Source organism: Nansenia antarctica, assembly GCF_963989245.1.
Source record: "Nansenia antarctica genome assembly, chromosome: 8".
In the NCBI taxonomy this organism is placed as follows: Eukaryota; Metazoa; Chordata; class Actinopteri; order Argentiniformes; family Microstomatidae; genus Nansenia; species Nansenia antarctica.
Genome location: NC_137678.1, coordinates 40,969,168 through 40,986,291, shown reverse-complemented (window position 1 = coordinate 40,986,291; position 17,124 = coordinate 40,969,168). Strand labels below are relative to the sequence as shown.

Below are 17,124 nucleotides of genomic sequence, written 5' to 3'. Positions count from 1 at the left end.
TTTATTCTATTTATTCATATCGTTCTTGCTCCCGTTTTATATTTAATATTTTAGATGAAAGTCCCATTGTTTTATCCTATTGCTCTGATCAAATTGTATTTAGTGTATTTTTTGTTGTTGATCTGGTGTTGTTTTATTGTGTAATTGTGCTGTTTGTTTTGGCTGTTGAAACTTGATGTTGAGCTGCTGTCTTGGCCAGGCTTCCCTTGAAAAAGAGACCATTGTGTCTCAATGGGACCGACCCTGGTTAAATAAAGGCTAAATAAAAAAATACAGTTACTTGTGGTCCTTGTGCTTGAGCAGCTGACAGTCTCGACAGGTGAGACGGTCACAGGTCTCGCAGAACAGCTTCAGAGGCTCCTGCTTGTGGACGTCACAGAAGACTGGCTTCTGTGTGGACGCGCCTACAGCCTCTGGAGACAGATACAGGGGGGAGTTTAGCCAACACAAAGGGAAACTGGCACCACGTCATCACCAACAAAGAATCATTCAGTAAAAGATGATCCATGAAAACAACCCATGAACTGTTTGTTTGAATTAATGTACTACTGCACCGTAGTAACACAGACACAACATTTGCAACTCAGACTGCTAATGCAAAAAGGTAAGTGTGAAATGACTTGTAAGTGTGAAATGACTTGTAAGTGCGAAATGTGGCGCAGGATGTAGAGCCGGCGTCTAATGATCGCAAGGTCGGCAGATCAGTGGTCGAGGTGTCCTTGGGCATTGTAAAGCGCTTTGGAATAAGGCGCTATATGTCAGTCCGTTTACCGTGTGTGAAATATAAGTGAGAAAACTCCATTGACATTTGACTAGGATGTAAATAAATGCATCTGTTAGTCACATAGATGTGTATCTATGTAGGAAGGAATATATGTTTTGAGAGATGTACCTGGGGACATCTCCTCCTTCTGGCGTATGGTGTGATCCCTGGTGAACTTCACCCTCTGGTGGGCCTCGATGCACGTCACACAGAGGAACTCCACACACTCCACACAGAACCCTGTCACCTCTGTGTTGTCCTCACAGCTCATACACACCTGGGAACGGGAGAGAAACAGTTGCCTGTATGAACATCAGAGCCTGACCAATACTGGACGTTTGGGTCCGATGCCGTTTTTACGGGGGGAGGGGGGGGGTTTCAACGATACCCGATATATTGCCGTTTTTCTTTTTTGTGGTGAAATGAAAAACAGAATTCCTTATTAGCACAGGATTAACAGGAATTACAGTATATTCAATTAGGCCTGTATTTAATTCACAGGGCTGGTTTCATTGATGCAGATTAAGCCTAATGCTAGACTAAAAGGCCTCCTTTTTTATCAAGGTTTTTTAATTTTGTTTTTCACAATATATCACAAGTCCAAACAGGACCAACAGAGAACAAACTTAACTAAAAGGCATCCTATTCTATTCAACTGGATTATGGAAAAGCCCCCAACAATCACTCAATGGTATCGTGAGATCTTCAAAATCTTACCGATGGAAAGACTGAGTGCTAGAGTAAAGGGCAACGAACAGCTCTTTATTAGAATATGGAAACCCTTATTTGACCACCTGCCACGTGACGTTGCGAGTCTGTGTATAGATTAGTGTGTTGTGCTGACTGATGAGCTTGCGAAAGGTGCATATTGACCCCCATTTCTTTTTTCTTTTATCTTTTTTAAAATGTTGTGTATATGTATGTATATATTCAGATTCAGATAACGTTTATTGCCATTATGCATACACATATAGGAATTTGCTTTGGCGTTACAGTAAGTGCATTAATATAACATGTAGTGTTATGTTGTGTATCTAAATCTAATAAAAATAAATAAAAAAAAGGCATCCTTAATGTAGATTTTCCATGGCAAGTGTGACTTCATCCTGGACTAGTCTTAAGCCATGTCTGTGAAACAGGCCCAAAAACACTGTTTTTACACACTGTGAAATGCAAATGTCTTAAAACACACTGTTAGAATACCTCCTGCACTCTATTGTTGCCAACCACTGTTATCTCCAATAATGGTTTACTCCAGCCACAGGCTGGCGCCATCAACATTGAGAGGGAGGCAAAAGAATCGATAGCAACACTTGCGTCCAGGAAATTATTGAGACAACACAGTTTTTCAATAAGCTTGCCTTTCATAGGAGGTTCTGCTTCGGTTGCATCTAGAATAGACTGCGGTAGCCAGGTTGTTTGCCCACCACACGTGCATGCACAGTAGGGATGGACGGTTTTTCGGTTATACCGAAAACCGGGGTTTATAAAAATAGAAACAGTTTTTTATCAAAACCGTCTGAAACCGGATGTATCATTTTTTTTTCATTTTTTTTTTCTATTCTATTGTATATTCTATGTTGTTCAAAGAATAAAACTGGAACATGTCACATGTTTGTCGTGTGTGAAAATAACAATGATACAGTCTGAATCTGCCGCGCAATGAGTGAGAGGTTTGGTCAGTTGTGAAGAATAACTGAGGATTAATATCTAATTGGGATTATATTTAAGGGTAACGAATCACTCTATGGGAAAGATAGTTGCCTTCAGTTATTGGTAGATAGGAAAGTTTTTTTACAATTACTCGCTTACATTTAATAAGATCATTTTCGCTGCTCTCTGTAAAGCGCATTGGGTCACTTTTGTGAGAAATGCGCTATAGAAATAAAATGTGATTTGATTTGATATCAATCAATCAAACTTTATTTATGTTCTATAGCACAAATCATGCATTGAATGTAACTCCAAGTGCAGTATTTACTTAACCACAATATAATAAAACAAGAGCTATACGGATCAAGAGTGTTTGTGCACAGCGCCACTGTGTGTGGAGGCGCTACTGAAAGTGATGACAGAACGTCTCAGAAGATACGCGGTCACTTAGTGACGCAAAGGTAGTTCTGTATTTATCTCTATCTGTATTAGTACATTTATTTTGAAAGCTCTATTTTGACAGCTCTACCATGGGCACTTTTATTTTGATGGGGCATTCTTTGTTGATTGACTTACGACAGTTCAGGACGAGTCAGTCTCGCGGCATGTGGTTTTTATGAAAAGCTTTAAGTATGTTCACTGCATAATTCTAAGTCTAATATTTCAGTGATTATTGAGCAGTATTCAAATATTTAAATACATTGAGCAGCAGCTGAAACTTTGTCTAAGAACCAAGATATTGAGAAAGCAGTTCATTCAATGAAGACGCTGTTCCAAGAGATGATCTTCCGTGCAGGCGTGCACCCTGGATCAGCGGAGCTGGTGTGTTAAGTGTTCATGTGTTTTCATGTATGGTGTAGCTTACAAAAGTCTGCCTTTCCACTTATATTTGTGAAACTAAGTAGCCTAAATGTGTTGCGACTGTGCTTACGGTGTTTTAATGGTGTTCGACATGAGTGTAGTGTAGCAGTAGGGCTCAATTATTTGAAATTGGCGCTCTTTTTTTCCCCTTTTTTTTCCGTTAACCGGAAAACCCCGGTTTTAGTCTTTGACGGTTTTTCGGTTTCAATAATTGGAAACCGTCCATCCCTAATGCACAGACATACCTTCCCATAGCTACGCAATACGATAAAAGTGCAAATGAAAAGACAAGTGGCCTGGTAAAAGCTTACCTCACCCAGATCATAAACTAGGTCAGGCAATTCAATTTCATATACTCAAGAAGCGCCGACCCATGTGCCTGACAATGAAGACCAATGTTATCATGACAGGCTTTCAGCCTTATCTTGTTCCTCAACAGTTAATTTGCGTTGATTCTAGATTAGTAGCCTAATAGCCAGGGCTGTAACCGAGTTAGCCTACATTTTATAGTTTTAAAACCCTACTACTGATATCCTATCATCTCAGAACGTGTGGCTGACACACATCTTTGGTGCTTAATCAGGGCATTTCTGGAGGAATATGGGCCGATACAGATATTTCTGTAAAAGGCCAATATCGGTACTCTGACACATCTGTCGGGTTCTAATGAACCACTGTGATCCAATGAACCGACGATATCACAGTATATTCTGGTGAAGAGAGGTAACCCACCTGACTGGTCTTCTCCACTGTACTGCTCGGCACCTCCACCGAGTCCTTCACAAAGAAGTTGTCCAGCACCTCTACCTCCCAACATTCTTGTCTGCAAACTGGGCAGCGGATCGCATTGACTAGGAGAGGACATGAAAGAAAACACACATTCAGTCATTTCTCTCAGAACGTAACCTATGACGATACCACTGTTATTGCATTGTCATCAAGTAAGTACCCTGTTATAATGACACATTTAAATGTATAGGTCTAGGGACCTGCCATGCATCATGACAGTTGACAGTATATCACTATGTCAATGACTTGTGAGTCAAATTATTAATATTAAGATATGCTTTGGTGTTAACAATATATAGCTAGATTATAGCCAAGTTCGCATGGAACTGCCAAGCTATTAGGCCCTACAATTCCTGAGGCCAATAATCCTGCATTTATTGTCTCTACAACTATGAACCAGATCAGAATCAGATCAGAATTGCTTTTATTACATCCATGTACAAATACAAAGAGTAGAATTCTTGGGTTCGGGTTCATTAGACATTGGCATTGCAGCAGAAATACAAAATCAATCATAGAATACGCAGGATATGAACAACAGTCAATAATCAACAATAGCTATATACAATAGCGTCAATAATAGGGAATATGAAGGGTTATTGAGTCCAGATGCCACAATGTAAACAAACAGACGTCTCTCACGTGATTTCGTGGTGTCCACTGGAAGTTGCGGGTCGCGCCTCGGGTCGGTGTTTCTGGAAGGGGGTGGCAGACACTTCTTGCAGAAAGAGTGGAGACATGGCAGAAGTTTCGGCTCTCGGTTGTGGAAATTCAACTTGCAGACGGGGCAACTGTCCATGAGCCCCAGAGTAGCCTGCTGCTTGGCTCGCTCCTCCTCCGCAGGCAGGCTCTCCGCCTCGTTCTCCACTATAATAACAATGTCGTCGTCTAGGTTTTCTGGACTTTCCTCCATTTTCCTCAGTTAATGTGCTTATTTAACTGGACTTAAGTGTTTCAGAGAGTGTAAATGTGGACAACAGACTCAGCCACGCTATAGCAGCAGACTATCTATACGGAGTCTTGTCTAACAGTCTATAGCCAACTAACTCACGATATCAGATGGCCCAAAAACACAGACAGAATATTCATGGTACAGTGCATAGCTACATAGTTCTACCTGAGGAAAAGAGCGTACGTGCTATCATAATAGCTAAGTTGGGTAGCATCAGCTAGCTAGTTAGCTAAGGTCCACAAGCATTCATTGGAGTGTTGCTGTTGAACTCTCCCCGCTGGCTAACTTGGCTTGACACATTTGCTACAAAAGGAGAACGCGAATTTCGGAAGACGTCGAATAAATTGGCTATAGTGTCACCTAAAGTGAACGATGTTACTATTCACGTAGTAGTAAGTCATAATGGACACACTGTACTACCAACCTCAATATTGGTCTGTCTGTGTAAAAGGCCACCATCTATGCATTCTTTTGCCAAAACACACACATTACCCAGACAGCATTGCGGTATATACGGTACAGCAACAAGGTAAGACCAAACAAGATTTGTTTTCAGAAAGGCGTTTCTGATTGTTTCAGGGTATGCGACATAGCGGGAGAAATGGTAGAATAGAATAGATAGATTTAAAAAATACTTGTGTATTATTTTTTAAAAATAATAAAATAAATAAATAAAAAGATGAATCCTGAATCCTCCCTACCGAGAAGTCACTCCCAGCAAATACCAGAAAGTCATAAGAGGAGTTTATGGACACTTTGGGCTTGGACCAAAGGTAGCTGTGCGGGATACAATACATTACCCATTAACTTTGTCAGCGACAGCAATTGTATGGAATACAACGCATTTGGCCTTGAGATCGGAACAGAACAAACTGCATTTTGCATAGGTGTCTTTGCCCTCTCTTCTATCTGGCTATATTTAGGAACGTGAAAGCAAAGCTTTTCCCACATATTGTGAAGAATGGAGTTGACAGCTGAGAAACATTCCACCCCCCTTAGTGATGGCAACACAATGCCTTTAATGGGAATTGGGACCTACGGGGATCCCCGCACGGTAAGCCTATTAGCATGTTTTTGTATCAATGTCAGGGTCCTGCAGATATGTATTCAACGATATACATGCATATCTAAAATATACAGACTGACATGCTAACCAAAAGTTTTGCCAACTTTACTGTTATGGCAGCTTAATCAAATCGGAGTTAGGGTTATAGTGACCCAGGAAATAAAAGAGATGGTCAAAAGTCACTGGTTTTGATATGAAATGAGTTGCATTACCATTTTAATATTACAGCACCCTCTTCCATTTATCAGTAGCACACTCTTTATTTAGGCATTATCAACTACAACCTCTGTGATTTACAGTAGAATAACTCAAGCAGATAACAAACAAAGACTATCAAATATCTTACTAAATAAGTGTATGTGCATTACTTTATTTTATTTTTTAATAATAATAATGTTTTCTACAATTTGTGCAAGTATTTTAGTTTAACTGTATCCAGTATTTATTAAGTACTTATTGTGTTTTTTGTTAGACTGCCAAAGGAACGTCATGTGAGGCAGTGAAGCTCGCTATTGAAGTTGGATACAGACACATTGATGGCGCTTTGGTGTATTTCAATGAACACGAAGTGGGGCAGGCTATTCGAGAGAAGATTGCAGATGGAACTGTGAAGAGAGAGGATATTTTCTACTGTGGAAAGGTGTGTATGTGTGTGCGTGTGTCCTTTTTTGGGAGACAGACACATTTGTTCTACTGGTACAATGTACAATGACAATATAATTAAATAGGTCAGTGTTTGAACATCCATTTGAAACCACAGCCTAGATTGTTTTTGTATTATTTTAATCTCTGCAGCTTTGGAATACCTTCCATCCTCCAGAGCTGGTCAGACCTGCTCTAGAGAGAACCTTACAGGCCTTACAACTTGACTATGTGGACCTTTACATTGTTGAACTTCCCACTGCATTCAAGGTAAAGCCGTGTTCTTATTGAAAGGTGAAAAAGAAACGGTTATGACAGAGCTAACAGTATCTGCCATTGTTTACCATGTACTGTGTATTACGTTGATCATATCCTGTAGCCAGGAGACACATTCTACCCCAAGGATGAAGATGGGAAGTACATCTACCACAAGACAGACCTCTGTGCCACATGGGAGGTATGCCAAGTTGATCAGTAGTGCAATAGAGTGATGGTATCAAGTATAGTCCTTAGTATCCCAAGGTGGCGGGGGGGGTACTGAGAGTCATAGTCATAGTCATGTGTGTGTGTGTGTGTGGGGGGGGGGGGGGGGGGGGCAATAGTTCAGTAGTTCAATAGTTCATCATCGCTATCACTGATATACAGTCTTGTGAAAAAGATAGGACACCCCATGATGAAACCGTTTGCATATTAACATATTTAAACATATGGACATTTGATCTTCATTTGAACAATATTGAGAGATAGAGGTAATATAACTAAACAACTAAAACTGAAAACATTTCTTTTAGTATTTTGGAGGAGCCTGTCTTATTTAAACCTCAGACATTTAGTTCTTGATTGTTGTAGTAAGTGGTATCACTATGATCAAAGATCAAAAAAGCTCTCTGAGGTCTTCAGAAAGAAGGTTGTAGATGTGTATGTGTGTGGGAAGGGATTTTAAAAGATCTCCAAACAATTAGAATGCCAAATTAGAGCCAAGTGGAGAACATTTAAAACAACTGTCAACATGGTCAGGTCAGGCTGACCTAGCAAGTTCAGCCCAAGAGCAGCAGACCACAAGATGATTAAAGAAGTCTTCAAACATCTGAAAATGTAATCATGGGACCTACAGGTAGCTCTTGCCACAGTTGATGTTAAAGTAAGAGACTGCACACGTTTGATTTTCATAGGAGTGCAAGGAGGAAACCCTTGCTGTAAAAAAAGCCTATCAGGGCAAAACTAAAGTTGGCCAGAGAACATCTAGACAAAATTAGGACTTCTGAAACAATGTGCTTGGGACAGATGAATTCAAAGTTTATGTTTGGCGCAAACCATTTGAGCACAAGAACCTCATACCAACTGCGAAGCATGGGGGTGGAAACGTCATGGTTTGGGACAGCTTTGTTGCAGCAGGGCTTGGCCAGCTCACCATTATAGAATCCACTATGAATTCTTTATCGTATCAGAGGGTGCTTGAGGGAAATGTGAGACCATCTGTCCAAAAATTGAAGCTGAAGCAGATGTGGACCATGCAACATGAAAGTGACCCAAAACATTTCAATAAATCCACCAAGGAATGTCTCAAAAGAAAGAAATGGAGAGTTCTGGAATTGATTGATTGATTGATTGATTGATTGATTGATTATACTTTATTGTCCCCGAGGGGAAATTTGTCTTGGGCATGGTACTTTCATGCTTCAAGAGCAACAGAGACGATACATACAGTAGACAAAGTAAACAACAGGACAGCAACAAACATTGAGTGACATTGGCAGCGGTTTCCACCTGGACATGGCATCATTTGGTATAAATATATATTGCACATAACCCTTCAAGTGGTGTTTTCGAATATTGCACATGGCCCTTCAAGTGGTGTCTAAGATAAAGTGCAGGTGCTGGTGATCATGTCCTAATCATCGTTTCTGCTTGAGCGAATTGATTAGTTTAATGGAGAATGGGACAAATGATAGTTTTAAATGATAGAATGACCAAGTCAAAGCCTGGATTTCAATCCTATTGAGATGCTGTGGGGTGATTTGAATTGGGCTGTGCATGCAAGACATCCCTCAAACATCACACAGCTGAAAGAATTCTGCATGGAGGAGTGGGAAAAACGTTCTCCCAGTTGATGTCAGAGACTGGTAGACAGTTATAGGAAACGTTGAATTTAGGTTATTTCAGCCAAAGGGGGCAATACCAGCTATTAAGGCATAATGTGTCCTAACTTTTTCCTCAGTAGGAATTGGCATCTTTGTTCATTTATTGTTAGATTGTTTTGAAAGAAGATCAAATATTGTTATGTCCATATGTCTTAAAAAGAACTATATCTCATGAGGTGTCCTAATTCTTTCACATGACTCTACCTTGTTTCATGTTTCATCATCAGAATTCATCGTTCAAGTCACGGCCAAACTCATAAAGGGTGATAAGATCAATTGACCTCCGTTTGCTTCGCTGTGAAGGCTAAAGTCTATTTCCTGACCTTTGTCAGTTTTTTTAATTGTTTTCTTTTCCCGACGTTGTCATGAATTTGATGTGTTTGTCACAGTGTGTGTGCTTTGAGTTGATGTTTCTTCTTGTCTAACACAAAACAGGCTTTGGAGGCTTGCAAAGATGCCGGGCTAACCAAATCTCTTGGAGTATCTAACTTCAACAAGAGACAGCTAGAACAGATCCTGAAAAAGCCTGGCCTGAAACACAGACCTGTCTCAAATCAGGTAAATAATATATTATAATATAATATAGTATAGTATTAACCCTGCTTACAATTGTCCTCTGCTCTTGCAAATAAAAAAATAAAAAGACTTGGTGTAGCTACAAGTCAACTATCCATGTCAACCTTGACTTGTAGCTACACCAACCAGCTATATTATACTCTATGCCTAATAGGTAGACTATTTATGAATTTCAGTAATAAAAAAAAGCATCACTTTCAAGTATGTGTTAGAAGCAAAGAGAAATGGACAGCTTTGTATTCATGTACTTTTTTCCTTCTCTCAACACAGGTTGAATGTCATCCATATTTCACTCAGCCGAAGTTGCTTGAATACTGTCGACAGAATGACATTGTCATTGTTGGATACAGTCCCATAGGAACATCGAGAGATGCATCCTGGTATAGCGTTCTTGATACTCTTAGACTAATGGAGAACAGGAGGGAAACTATCACACAACACTTATTGTTTGAATGAGAACAAGTCTAGTCATAGTTAAAAACTCATATAGCCTAACTAATGGATTCTTCCATGGATTCAATTCAGGCTATAGACTATAGATCATTACAGTGTGCAGATTTACATTGTAACCATTTAGCAGACGCTTCTATTCAAAGCAACTTACACTTAGAGATTACAGGGACAGTCTCCCTGGAGTAATTTAGGGCTAAATGCCTTACTCAAGGGAACACTAGTAGTGGTGTTCCCAGGTGGAATTTGAACTCATGACCGTCTGATCACCAGTCCAACTCAATATCCACTAGGCCACCACTACCCCATATGACCATCAGTTCATCTACAAATAATTTTCATCCAATTCAACAGGGTGAATCTGACATGCCCCCCCTTGTTAGAGGATGAGCTCTTGGTTTCCATCGCCAAAAGGTACAAGAAGAGTACCGCTCAAGTAGCCTTGCGATTCAATGCCCAGAGAGGTGTTGTGGTCATTCCTAAGAGCTTCAGTCCCCAACGCATAAAGGAGAACTTTCAGGTCTGTGTCAAGCTATGCAGTGGACATGCATTGGACTGTAGTCATGTATAAACTGTGGCAAAATTCGGAGGATGAACTATTTGTGTTTTGAGATATGTACAATCTATACAGTAATGTAGTTCACTCGAGTATCAAGTATCAACTGTACATCTGTCAAAGCACAACAAGAGGCTTACAATGGATCCTTTGTTTCTCCTATACTCTCACCTCTGGCAGATATTTGACTTCTCCCTTTCTGAGACTGAAATGAAGGAGATTGAGGGACTAAACAAGAACGTTCGATTCGTGGAGCTTCTCATGTCAGTATACAGAGGACTTTTGCTGATTGCACAGCAACACTGTTTTATATTAAATACTGCATAGTCTTCCAGATATTATTGATCTAACAATATTCTTATTCAACAGGTGGAGTGACCATCCAGAGTACCCATTCCATGATGATTACTAGACCCTCACCAACTCTAACTGTATACTCATTTACATTTTAGACATTTAGCTGACACCTTTATCCAAAGTACATTTGTCTAAGTAAATCATCTATACATCAGTCATCATAAGAACAACTCATCTGTGCTAGGACCAGGCCATTGGCAGTCACAATGCTAGAAGGAAGAATTAGGCCTACTTTGAAAAAAATATTTACCATAGAGAAACTGTAGAGAAAATAGAGAACAATAAAGAAACATATAACTATTGTTGGGCTACCGTCACTTTACAATGTTGTCAAGACCTTTCAGAAGAATCGAACATGATTCTCCAGGGAAAATGCTAATTTGCGATATGTCTAGTCTTTGGCTGAGACAAGTCCACAAGCAGCATCAGCAGCTAGGAATGCCCAGCTACAGCCAGAGAAGTCACACAGCAGCACACATCTGGACTGGCCCACTGCTCCAAGACCCTCATCACCAATACATCAGCCACTGGCCTGCAGCAGAGCTACAGTATCACAGCCTGTCTCATTATCATCAAGTCACTGCAACCAGCCTGCTGCAAGCCGCAGCAGTATACTCCTCAAGGTGCTACTTATACGTGCTCAAATAAAGATGATTACACCATGCTTCTCTATTACATTTCACTTGTTTTTGCATGTTTGCAATATTGGAAGTGTCCACTAGAGGTCGGACTACTACCATCCAATTTATGAGGGGCAGGAATTTAGGTGAATTTTATCTGTTACTAGTCTGTTGATCTTCGGGAAACGTAAATATGTTATAAATACTAATTACAGTCAAGTATTGTTACAGTTGCGAGACAGAAGAGCAGTTTCTAGTCCTGTGTTTTATACAATACAAAAGTAAAGCTTTGAGATTATTTATGTAACCTGCGGGAGTAGCTGTGGCTCGATATGCCAGTTAGTCGAGCCACAGCTACTCCCGCAGGTTACATAAATAATCTCAAAGCTTTATGTGGAGCAGACGTTTAGCTCGAGATAATATCAAATAAATAATAATCATAATAAATAAATAATAATAATATCAAAATAATATCAAACTTGTGATAATATCAAAACACAACAATTGTGACGGAAGCTACATTTCACAAATATGAAGAAGCCAAGCAAACAGCAGCTAGATTCCTACGCATATTAAAAAAAAAAGTGCCTGATCTTCTTTCAGGAAGGGTTACCTTTGACCTTATATTAAACGGTTTACAATTTCTTCTCATCCTTGAGCTAAGTATCTTTCAAAAGCATGCTTAATCTATTAACAACGTCAAAGTACAGAACTGGGAACATTTAATCTTAGAATAATGGCTGTTTATCCAGAAATGATCACCCTGAAATAGGGCTCTAGTTTGCGTCAACGAGCGGAAGGGTACATTGTTATTACATAGTCGTGACGCGGCCGTTGCTAAAAATGAAAGGAGGATATTCAAATATCAACGTTATTTGACGATCCTAAAGTATTGGGAAACATAGGACACTATTGTACGATTTTACAATACATTTTGTATCCTGATCGGACCGCTATTGTTACAGAGCTGTGGGGAAACTTGGCTGAAGATTGAACGCAAAGTTCTTCGCCACCTAAGCTAAGCTAGCGACAAGCTCTCCTCGTAGCATGTCGTAGCTAAGCTAGACAGACCGCTAGGAAGCAGCTAGCTATAGCCGTTTCTAACGCAACGGCAAGAAAAGTACTCCAGGCATACGAAGTGGAACAATTGGATGCGTCGGAATGGATTAAATGATCTTGGCGTCTGGTTGATTGCGGAGCGAACAACGTCTACTACTTTGGGAAATATCGCCCATCCAACTCCAAGGAAATCGCTCGCTGACTAGCCAGCTAACGTCTCCTTAGATGAATGAGTCCCCGTGGACACGGGTTGATCAACACTGTGCGCTGGGCTGAGCTGACTGGGTTCAATGTTGTCGGTCAGACATAGGACTGAATCGACTGAGTGAATCGACTGAATGGCTCGTTTAGCTTCAGCTTGCATCTAAACAAAAAAAAACTACTCAAGACAAGAGCACGTCATTTGGATTAGATAACCTCGCAGGCACAACTTTATATGGACACTTTTTCCCAACGCATGGTGAAATAATGCATTATTCTGGCACGTAGAGATCCAAGTCAAGTGGATATTCCCAAAGTGTTTTCGGCAAATTTCGGAAATATGTTTATTCGACGAATATGGATTAGCGAGGAAGTATGATTTCCACTTTCCGTGGATAATTTTTGGGATTTTTTTGCGATATCTTACAAGCCCGTTTTAATGGGGAGTGATGGCGATTTGGAGTGATCTTGTTGTTCGCCCCAGGTAGCCCTCCTCTCCTCTCCTCTCCTCTCCGGCCCTGCGCAGGGGAGTGGTGGGGGTGTCAGACTCCCTGCGGCCCGCAGTTTCCTTAGGATGGAAACGGACTGGACATTATTTTGAGCTCTACAGTTCTGTCAAAATATTGTCATGTTGCACCGCTGTTGCCATATCATATGAAGACATTGTCTTTCTCTGAAATTATTTTTCGGGAGATTTTGATCAGTCATGAATATGAAGGAGAACTTCCCAAAGCAACAATTTCTGCGATTAATTGAGAACTAACTTGATGTCATTCACTGATGATCCCAGCACATTACCTTTTTAACAAGTCTTTCCTTTTTAAGAACATTGAACACTTGTGATTCGTCATTATGTCTGTGTTTGCTGAATTCGTACCCCCTCCCGAGTGCCCCGTTTTTGAGCCGAGTTGGGAAGATTTTTCGGATCCATTAGGATTTATAAACAAGATTCGACCCATCGCAGAGAAAACTGGCATCTGCAAAATTCGACCCCCAGAGGTAACCTCACTGTATACAATTTGGAAAACATAACACATTGCTTCCATTTACAGATTTGCGTCTGCATTGATTGTCTTTTGCCCCTGTTGTCATCTATTTATGGTATTTTCGGCCTACGTTACATTTGCGTTAGGTAACGTCTTACTCGTTGGATTTTTCACTTGTGGAGGTCAAACATGACTAATTTCGTTTTAGTTGACCACATTTTCTTAGCAATGCTTTCGGATGTTTTATTTTATTTGGCGTAACGACAAAGTAGCCTTTTTATAATTTACCACCGCGGCCTCAATTCCATAATCCCGTGTCCGACTCTTTTTGTTTTTGTTTTCTTTTTGGCCTTGATACCCTGTAATATTGTGTAATATTGTGTATCGAGGATAATGTTTCACCTCTGTTACAATCAGGATCTGAAGCATATCGAGGATGTTTCTTTTGTGAAACAAAAGGGCATTTACAACTATCAATATTTTTGAATGACCCCCCCTTCCCTACAATATGTCAATGGCCGAGCCCTAGAACTATGCCACAGAATGACTCGCTCGCAATGGAACTAGATCTATAGATCTAGGCTATTCATCCTTTATGATTGATCGAATTGTTTCTATGCATTGCCTGACTTGTGTAACACCACACCAGGAAATGAAATTTGAACATAACCGTCACTTGTAGCGTCAAGTATGACTTATTTAATTTCTATTCAATTCCACTTATTTTTTTTATTTTTTTTATTATTATTATTTATTATTTTAGTATCAATCATTTGTATCGGGACAATATGAAGGGTGTACTGTTTTGTGATGCCTGACTGCAATATATACCAGCATGTGATGTTTGTGTACATGTTTTAGATGTTTGTTTGTATGTATGTATATATCAAAACATTGTTAATGTTATTATGACATGTACCATGTTGCTCTTGCTTTCATGTACTGTTATGGTTCTGTGTGGATCATTATGTGCTAATTTGCAATAACCCAATGTTTTTTCTGTCTTTTTTGAAGGATTGGCAGCCTCCCTTTGCCTGTGATGTGCGCAACTTCCGCTTTACTCCTCGGGTCCAAAGACTCAATGAATTGGAGGTAGGTACAGGCCTAACACTGTCACTGTTACATTACTGTTACTATTACACTGTTATACTACTTATACTTTTATAACACTTATTGTACTGTTATAACACTGACAATCCCACGTTTCCACGAGGTAGAAGAGTCATTGGGCTACATAATGTTATTTGTCATGTTCTTAATGTTATGTCTTTGATGTACTTGTAGTCTGTGGCTGGGTGGACATAAACATTGGTTTTACCCTACGATGTGGACATTGTAGCGCATTCGTAGCTAACATGATATCATGGGCAGTGTTCTTCAGCTCAGAGGCAGTACTCGCATAGGGTCGTACAGCGTGAGAAAACTCACTCCACAGCCTGGCCTGAGGTGTTAGAAAAATTCACAGCAGTGTCTGACATCTGTATGTCCTGTATACTTATTCCCCCCCCCCCCCCCCCCCCTTACTCCTAGGCCCTCACTCGAGTTAAGCTCAACTTCCTAGATCAGATTGCCAAATTCTGGGAGCTGCAGGGGTCCAGGTTACGCTTCCCTCACGTGGAGAGGAAGATTCTGGACTTGTACAGACTCAGCAAGGTAAGGCGGCCTGACCCGTTAACTCTTCTGGACAGGATTCATGTGCTATTCAATGTCAGGAGGTTCATATTCCAAAATACATTGTATGGTGTTTTACAAGGTTGGGGTCGCTTGATGTAAATGCCAAGCCTGTCCAGATTCAGACAGATTTGATGTTATCTACTGCTAAGCTTGCAGTGTGGACTCCACACACACACACACACACACACACACGCCTGGCCATTCTATGCTGTCTTTTACTATTGCTAATATTGTGTGTCATTGGTTACGGATCAGTTCTTTTGGAAAAACAACCTTTTTATTTAAAATGTTTTATTTGTGTTCCTTCAGATTGTCTCTGCTGAGGGCGGCTTTGACACAGTGTGCAAGGAGAAGAGATGGTCCAAGGTGGCCGGCAGGATGGGTTTCCCCCCTGGGAAAGGCACCGGTTCGCTGCTGCGATCCCACTTCGAGAGGATCCTATACCCCTACGAGCTCTTCCAGTCTGGAGCCTCACTCACTGTGCGTAGCATTGGTCGTACATACACACACACACACACACACACATTTGGGCTTCTTAGATGTTTTTGAGATGCTACCCCCAGTGTTTCCCCTACCATTGCCTTGGGGGGGCGGGCCGCCCTCCCAACGGAACCCCCCGCCCCCCCAAGAAAGAGGAATTATTACTGACGGAGACACCAAACATCTGACAAGCAGGCTAAAATATCAGCGTTTTTTAAACGCACCCAACCCGAATCTGGCGAGTGGCAAGCCCATAGGCTCGTTGGTAACGTTAGTCCGCCGTAGTCTTGCATAGCCAGACCTATCTCCACACTTCGCGCTGTGCCGCACTGGAGAATAATACAAGATTTTGCGCAAGTGTGCGCGCGAGACGCTTGAGTTTTTGCCGGCTGTGATGTCTGCAGATTGAAAGTAAGCAAGTTGAAACGTTAGCAAATATAATTGCTGAGTGTTCCGACAGAGAAAGTTGGTTAAAATTGGTCGTTATTAGGGGTGTAACGGATCACGGATAATCCGTGATCCGTACAGATCACCCCCCACGGTTCGGCACGCATGTGTACCGCGGATCAATTGCAAAATGTAACCAAGTAATAATATTACTTAATATTAGTTAATATCCCTTGTAAATCACAATGTAGAGTTGCCATGAAAAGATAGACGCGACAGTTGCGTGCTTTGTTTTACTCTAAAGCGCAATGATAGGTTGATAATGGAGAAAAAAAATCCAGAACAACAAGGCTGCGTTCGTAAATTCGCTCTGGAATCTGATCAGCATTCATGGAACGCCTCTTGTCCAATCAAATTACTTGGTCCCTTTATGACGTCGGACCCAGTGTGCTCTCCGGCGCTCTCAGAGCAAATTTACGAACGCAGCCCAAGTATATCATGGCGAGTGCTGGCGACAGAGAAGAACTCGAAATGCCTCCCTCGTCATTTAAATCCCATGTATGGGAGCACTTTCGCTTCTCTGTCAATTATAACAATGACGGACAGTGTCATTGGAAGTGTGGTCGATAACAAAGTTACGGTGTTTAAGCGTTGTGCAACGAGAAAGTCGTACGAGCATGGCCACACATTTGCCGCGTCATCACCCTGGTGTGTTGACGGGAGGCACGAAAAAGGCAGCTTGACAACTTCTGATAATGTAGCCAATTTTTTCATACCATGTTTAAAGTAAGGTTTCACTTTATTATTTAGTTAAAAGTGGCATAAAACATGTTTATTTGTCTGCTTTAAAGAGCCCAGTGATTCACTGCTGCAACCAGGTGCCTCCTCCCTCTCTCCTACTGCATCATTTA

General features: G+C 40.8%; 3 protein-coding genes across 3 annotated transcripts in view; 2 read left to right on the top strand and 1 right to left on the bottom strand.

The window, feature by feature from the left end:
• The window catches only part of LOC308163766 (transcription intermediary factor 1-alpha-like), a 30,606-nt gene extending 25,177 nt beyond the window's left edge, over positions 1 to 5,429 (bottom strand). Inside the window, exons 1-4 of the mRNA XM_080537954.1 lie at positions 4,709 to 5,429; positions 4,010 to 4,128; positions 893 to 1,040; positions 281 to 413 (exon numbers count right to left, since the gene is read on the bottom strand). Coding sequence (XP_080394080.1) covers positions 281 to 413; positions 893 to 1,040; positions 4,010 to 4,128; positions 4,709 to 4,979 — 671 coding nt within the window. The 5' untranslated portion in view covers positions 4,980 to 5,429. The remainder of the gene's footprint in view (positions 1 to 280; positions 414 to 892; positions 1,041 to 4,009; positions 4,129 to 4,708) is intronic.
• A 414-nt stretch (positions 5,430 to 5,843) lies between these two features.
• On the top strand, positions 5,844 to 11,460 carry LOC308164622 (aldo-keto reductase family 1 member D1-like). The gene is made up of 9 exons (XM_080538693.1): positions 5,844 to 6,072; positions 6,557 to 6,724; positions 6,880 to 6,996; positions 7,106 to 7,183; positions 9,303 to 9,425; positions 9,714 to 9,823; positions 10,248 to 10,413; positions 10,630 to 10,712; positions 10,819 to 11,460. Exons 1-9 carry the CDS (start codon positions 5,980 to 5,982, stop codon positions 10,859 to 10,861), a joined length of 981 nt encoding a protein of 326 aa, XP_080394819.1. The 5' UTR covers positions 5,844 to 5,979; the 3' UTR covers positions 10,862 to 11,460.
• Positions 11,461 to 13,438: 1,978 nt separating this feature from the next.
• Positions 13,439 to 17,124, top strand: part of kdm5a (lysine demethylase 5A) — a 34,478-nt gene continuing 30,792 nt past the window's right edge. Inside the window, exons 1-4 of the mRNA XM_080537388.1 lie at positions 13,439 to 13,685; positions 14,687 to 14,764; positions 15,203 to 15,325; positions 15,656 to 15,826. Of these exons, the coding sequence (XP_080393514.1) occupies positions 13,539 to 13,685; positions 14,687 to 14,764; positions 15,203 to 15,325; positions 15,656 to 15,826 (519 nt within the window). The 5' untranslated portion in view covers positions 13,439 to 13,538. The remainder of the gene's footprint in view (positions 13,686 to 14,686; positions 14,765 to 15,202; positions 15,326 to 15,655; positions 15,827 to 17,124) is intronic.